Raw genomic sequence first — 6,493 nt, 5'->3', positions numbered from 1 at the left:
TCCAGAGAGCATGTCAGACTGTTACACTCTTTCCCAGCAGAGGAAGACAGGCGATTCTCTTAGAGCAGTTCTTCATTTTTGTTTGGAGAACAACCAGTACTTTGTTATTGTTTCAGCATCCAGTCAGGGCTTTCTGATCTGAGGGCGCTGGGGAAAGTTGAAGCCTTTTAAGCAGAGTGTGGTGATTCAGGTCTGCTTTTTAGAAGGATGACTAGCTGCCTGGTGGAGGCTGGATGGCAGACAAGGGGAGTGGGCAAAACTGAGTGCAGGAGTTGGGTGAGAAGCTTGTTTATACAATCCAGGAGAGAAGCAGTAAGGGAAAGGAGTTAACCTTTGTCTGGACCTCTCAAGCCCACAGGGAGAGGAGTTAAATTCTGGCACTGCTTCCAGCCTGGCTGGAGAAAAGTATCCCTCCCCTTGAAGTGAGTGGTCCATACCAATGAAAATAAACACTAAGGGCTGTATTCCACATAAGAAGGTAAACCATGGTTCTCTTGGGTTGAATGCAGTGGACCACCTGGTTCCGTTGAGAAGCTGGTGTGATGTGTCTGTGACCATTCCCAAGATGAACCCCTGGGGACCGCCCTGGGCAGAGCCCTCCAACATCCTACGGGCACTCAGGAGAGGTCTCCCTCCCTCCTCTGACCCATCTCTGGGGTCTTTGCACCCACAGACTACCCCTCCTACCAATGCTTTTTCCTCTCTCTCCCCCCACCAGGAAACCAGCTCCCCTCTAACCTCTCCTCCCAGGGCTCCTAGGCCTCAGAGAGGCTGCCTGTTGGCCCTCCAGTTCCAGGCAGGGAGCCAGGACGCTTGGGTTCTAATCCCAGATCCACCACAGGGCCACGGGTCGGCATCATCCCATACCCAAAGGGGCCCTCCCCAGCAAGGAGATGCCCAGCACGTGCTTTCTCTCTCTTCTCGACTCTGCTCCCGGGGCAGCCGCTGTAGGACTTAAGTGTGTCACCCGCTGGAATCTTGTTTGCAAGCAGCGAATGCGCCTAATCCCCACGCCCAGCCCCGGTCACAGCCAGCGCTCTGTGCAGATGACCTGGCGACTTCCCAGTTGTTCTTGGTGTTGATGCAGCCAGGAGACAGATTTCTGAACCCCTCTGCGCCCTAGTACCCTCATCTGAAAAAACGAGGCGAGGAGTGTTTTCCCTGCCTATTTCATCCGGCTGTTGTGACAAGTCACGTACTCGTGCAGAAAACTGTACATGCTTAAGGTGCTATCATTAGCCGGGCGGGCATTCTGGTAGGTTCAGGCTGCTGGAGCTCTCGGAGGCTTCACCAGACCCAAGGGCCAAGAGGAAGTTCCTCTTTATCCCGCTCTCTCCTGGAGCCCACTTCTGCCAAGCCACCGACAGTCGTTCCTCAGTGGGGACGACCGCGAGCCGCCCCTCTTTCCTCTCTCCCATTGGCTTTCACCTGCCAGAGGGGCGGCTGCCACGGGCCTCTCGGCCCGTCAGTCAGGGCCGTCGGGCTCCGCCCCACCCCTCCCTGGGGTTTATAACGGGAATTCCCATGGCCCAGCTCTGGCGTCCAACCTGCTGCCGCCGCGGCCCGGCCGAGCGGAGAGCACCACACGCAGAGCACACGCTCGCGCTCAGCTCCCCTCCGGGGCGGTTCATGAGCGCGCGCTCCGACCGCAGCCTCCGCGAGCTCGCGCCGCACCGCCGCGGCCCGCCGTCGCCAGGGGCCCCCGGGGGAAGGAAGGCAGGAAGGCCGGCGCGGCCGTGCGCCCCGTGGAGCCCGCCACCCCTGTCCGCAGCCGGCTGCCCGGCCCGCCTGGCACCATGCTGCCCGCGCGCTGCGCCCGCCTGCTCGCGCCCCACTTGCTGCTCGTGCTGGTGCAGCTGTCCCCGACTCGCGGCCACCGCACCACGGGCCCCAGGGTAAGTGCGCCCCCAGCCGCGCGCCCACCTGCGGAAGGAGACCCAGGTCGCTGACCCTCCTCCTGGTGGTGTGTGGGGGGGAGGTGGCGGAGAGGGGGAAGGGAGGCGTCAGACCTCGTCCCCCTCCTCACCTACTACCCAGTCCCCCGTGGGCTTCTCGGCGAAGTTGCTGAAATAAAAATTTCTCCCATTGTTCCCCCCGCCCCCCACCCACCCATTCTTTCTTGCAGCACCGATTCTGCCCGCTCCCTCCTGCCCTCCTCCCCCGCTGTCACTGGTGCGTTCTGTCTCCCAGTTTCTTCTCCCAGGGCCTTTTGCTCCAAGACCCTTAGAGGTGCCTTCCGCCTCCGAGGTGCCTCATGCTGCTCGCGGTCCCGGAGCGCTGGTGCTCTTGGCAGGCGGCGGTGGGGGGCAGCTCTGCCTCCAGGGTTTTAGGTTACCCGAGAGCCACACAAGGACCTTGTGTTGTTGCTGCTTTAAAAAGCGATCGCTGCTCGTAAAACCCGCAGCAGATAATTTTAATGCTCCCTCCCGCTAGGCACAGCGGCGGAGGAGGGGTAGAGGTGGAGGCTGGGGAGAGCTGGTGGAGAGGAGCTGGCAGTGTTCAAGGGTCTCTTCCCCTGCGTTCGGGCGCGGGAGGTTGAACTACTTGTTGAACCTTGGTCTGATTGGAGTTCCTGAACGATGTGAAACGTGCCAATTCTGTGCACAGGCCAGGCTGTTCAGGGCATTCTAAAACCTCCCGGAACCGACGGCATTGTGTGCGTTGCTGGGCTAGGTTATTGCTCCCATGCGCCCACTCGGTCTAGTGAAGGATTCCACTGGCTTAACAAGTGTCCTCTTAAACCACTTAGGTGTTCATTTGATCAGATTTATCCAGACAATCTCTGGCCGAGGATTAACGTATGTCAGGGCAGTTGTCTATGGAGATAGCTGCTTGCCTCCGCCACGCAGTGGGAGAGTCCATGTGGAAGTAGCTGGGATCTTTGTGAACAGGTGGGCTCCTTAACCAACTCACTCTTTCCTGGGTATTGTTCGGCCTAGCCTGTTGTCACCTGTTCCGAATGCAGGTTCTTTATTCATAGCTCTTGCTACCACGAGAGTCATCTTTATAGCTGTCGTGTGTGTGGGAAAAGCCTTGCAAAGCTTGATGAGCCCTCATGACCGCCCAGGTGCTGGCTGATTACATCCGAGCCCGGCTATCACTGTGAGATCAGATTTGCAGCCACTTAGGAAAGAAAAGCGTTTGTCCCCGTGTTGGGCCGGCCCTTGCTTTTATGACCAGATGTGCAACAGCAGCAGTTAAAGTGCGGCCGATTAGATCCAGGGCGTGTCATAAATCCTCGAGAGCAGGCGTTCCCAAAGCTGGGGCAAGTCAGGGCTCCAGGAGTGACTTTTATGGATGCAGATGAGCGTATGCCTTTTCAATGAAGCTGCTTGGTTTGATACTAGGACTCACAGCTCTTCAACTCTGAGGTCAGGAGAGCCACGGCGTTCCCTTCAATAATTAGGAACAGTCAAGACAAGAGACGCAGACCAGAGCACCCCAACTGAAATCTGGATGCCCGCCCACATGAGAGGCCCGGAGACAAATGGCGGGGGGCTCATTTGCTGCCGGGCGGGTCTAGCGTCTCAAGCCATATGGCTCTCCTTCCTTGCCTCCTGAATCTGGGGGAAGCAGCTCTTAGGGGAAAGCTAGGGACTTCAGGGGAAAATAGAGACATTGGTTCGTTTTCCCTCCAGCTTCTTCAGTTCATTAATTTGACAGAAATGGTGGAACACAAACAGGAACTGTAAATAGGCTTATGTGTCCCAGATGCATTTTCTCTCTCTCTCTCCTTTCCTCTCTCTTCACACACACACACACACACACACACACACACTTAGAAAGTACCAAGAGGAAGCTACCGTCTTGAGCGTGTGGTTACCTGGATGCATTCATAGGCCCCATTGACAGCCACCACTTATGAGTTCTTGAGCTGGGCACTTTCCATGATCACTTATGTTTATAAGGACAAGAAGATGGGTCTTTTTAGTGTCATTTTGCAAGTGAGACTTAGGGAGGCTAAAAGCCTTGCTTGAAACACTCATGGTGCATCCACAGCAGTGGGAGCCAAATCCCAGTTTATACGGATGTGCAGGTCGTGTGCTTTCCATACCACCCAGAAGCTGCGGGGAGTGTTCATCCAACTAGTCATGCCATTCCTGTTAAATGGGCATCAGGCGAGTCTGTAAGAAAGCATTGCTGATACTTTTGGGTGTCTGTATCACTAAAGGGTGATGTCTTTGAGTTTCAGCCTATTCCAGAAGACTGCAGTTCTCTTCTCTGTCTTCTTGGTGGCCTCAGAAATGTGGCCCTGGTTGTGAATGGCAGTGTCACAGGAGGAGCTGAAACATCTGGCTGTTGCAGTATTCCCTTGGGCATCCCTGGGTCTCTTCTGCTAATCCTTTGAGTGACAGAGGCTTAAGGATTGGCATCTTTTCCAGCTGGCTTTCTAGGAAACCGAGAGCATGCCCTTTCGGTTTAACTTTATCTGGCTCACTAATTGAGCTCCCCCGAGGCCTAGACCCCAATCCTTGCCCCTTTATTTGTTTCCTGCCTTCATAAAATGCCTGACATTTGTTTGACTCTGGAAACCAGCAGCTATCAAGTATCAGATTGGAGGCTATTATGTAGGAAGCACCTGATTTCTTGGCCTCTCAGCTCTGAGCAGCCGCGTGGCTACCTGGGATGCTGGCCAGGAGCCTTTTAATTATGGAGGAGACAGCCATTTCTTTAACCCTGCACACTTTACTGAAAATCTTTCTGGGGAGGATTGAATGGGGGAGGGGCCCTGCCAGGCTGATGGAGTCTGACTAATGCCTGTCTTTGTCTAAACCTCTGTCTGCCCGGCAGACTGGGAGCTGGGTGAGGGCAGGAATCGTGCCCGTCTTGTCCATCGGTGTATTCCCGGAGCTCAGCACAGGGCCTGGCACTTGTGAAATGAACAAATAAATGCAGATAATGCATGTTTAACAGTGATTCACAGGTTCCACCTTCTTGGTGCAGGACTGGAGCAAGGAAATAGATTTAAGAAGTTTGGGCTTCCCTGGTGGCGCAGTGGTTGAGAGTCCGCCTGCCGATGCAGGGGACGCGGGTTCGTGCCCCGGTCCGGGAAGATCCCACATGCCGCGGAGTGGCTGGGCCCGTGAGCCGTGGCCGCTGAGCCTGCGTGTCCGGAGCCTGTGCTCCGCAACGGGAGAGGCCACAACAGTGAGAGGCCTGCGTACCATAAAAGAAAAAAAAAAAAAAAAGTTTGAGAAATAGGAGAAAAGGTCAAGAAGTCTAAGAAATTTTATTTCTTAATTGTTTTAGCTATATTATTTAACTGTCCTCTCTCCTCTCACATACTTGAGTCATCCTTTAAAACCTAGTTCTAGCATCACTCTCTGGGAACTTTCCTGCACAAAAGCATTTTGGTTAGAATCGATCACTCTCACCTTTGTACAACTTCGGTATCTCTTTCACTTGTCTTCCAGCTTTTGCTAATTCTTCTACAGTGAGCATCTTGAGATCAGACCAGCATCTTCATCTTCTCAGCTCTAACTTTCCCCTTCGGCACTCCACGCATAATTCTGTCTTGTTAAGTGAACAAGCTCACAACCTCTTGAGGGCAGAATAGAGATGTTATTTGTCAGTGTGCTGGTCATACTGCAAAGTGTTCTGTAAATATTTATTGAAATGAATTCGACTGTACTGTGGTGTCCATGCTGGACTCCCTGCTCTCATTTAAATGTGAAATTGGTTACTTAACAAACTATTATTTTATTTCCATTTTAGGCTTTTGTTCCTTGTTTAAAAATAAGCATGTGAGGTGGTTGTAGGAGGGGTGGGGGAGGAGAGACTGAGCAAGCGGACTTGGATGGGGGAACAGGCTTTGACTCCACCTAAACCCTCTTTAAAAAATCTTGCATTTGCCAAATGTGAAGCAGCTTGTAGACAGTTCCCTTCTATTTGACTAACCTGTCTCAGTGTCTGGACCAGGGTGTGTCCTTGTGTCTGCAGAGATGCCGTTCTTATTGTCTGTGTTCAGGACAGAAACCTTTTTTTTCCTCATGGGGGTTTTAGCTGAGGGGCTACTCAAGGTGTTAGACCAAGAATTTCATTTAAATATTTTGATAGAGCTGACATGTGAAATTTAAAGAAATAAAACTGAGGAAGACAGGAAGAGGAGACAATCATCTTAGAAACTCTAGGAAATTCAATCAAATGGAAAACACTTTGATATTATCTCCTAAAGTTGAACATTCACTTTTTTTTTTTTTTTGGCCGCCCCTCTTGGCTTGTGGGATCTTAGTTCCCCGACCAGGGGTCGAACCTGAGCTCTTGGCAGAGAAAGCACGGAGTCTTAACCACTGGACCGTCAGGAAATTCCCCGAACATTCACATTTTTTACAGCCCAGGGATTCCACTCCTAGGTGTATATGCCCAAGAGAAACTCATGTCCAGAAGGAGACATATGCAACCGTGTTCACACTATCACAAGCCTGGAAAGAGCTCAAGTACCCATCAGTAGGAGGGTAGATGAATAAATTGTGATGTACTCACACAATGGAGA

At 52.8% G+C, this 6,493-nt stretch overlaps 1 protein-coding gene across 2 annotated transcripts in view; it reads left to right on the top strand.

Annotated features, from left to right (window-relative positions):
* Positions 1 to 1,543: 1,543 nt before the first annotated feature.
* SMOC1 (SPARC related modular calcium binding 1) overlaps positions 1,544 to 6,493 on the top strand; it is a 154,856-nt gene continuing 149,906 nt past the window's right edge. Inside the window, exon 1 of one of the 2 annotated variants that reach the window (XM_065871009.1) lies at positions 1,544 to 1,895. In XM_065871009.1, the coding sequence (XP_065727081.1) occupies positions 1,797 to 1,895 (99 nt within the window). In that variant the 5' untranslated portion in view covers positions 1,544 to 1,796. The remainder of the gene's footprint in view (positions 1,896 to 6,493) is intronic. The other variant, XM_065871007.1, reaches the window with a different exon arrangement.

The sequence above is a fragment of the Phocoena phocoena genome, chromosome 2 (assembly GCF_963924675.1).
Source record: "Phocoena phocoena chromosome 2, mPhoPho1.1, whole genome shotgun sequence".
NCBI classification, from domain to species: Eukaryota; Metazoa; Chordata; class Mammalia; order Artiodactyla; family Phocoenidae; genus Phocoena; species Phocoena phocoena.
The sequence above is the reverse complement of the archived record's forward strand: the minus strand, read 5'-3'. Positions and strand labels throughout refer to the sequence as shown.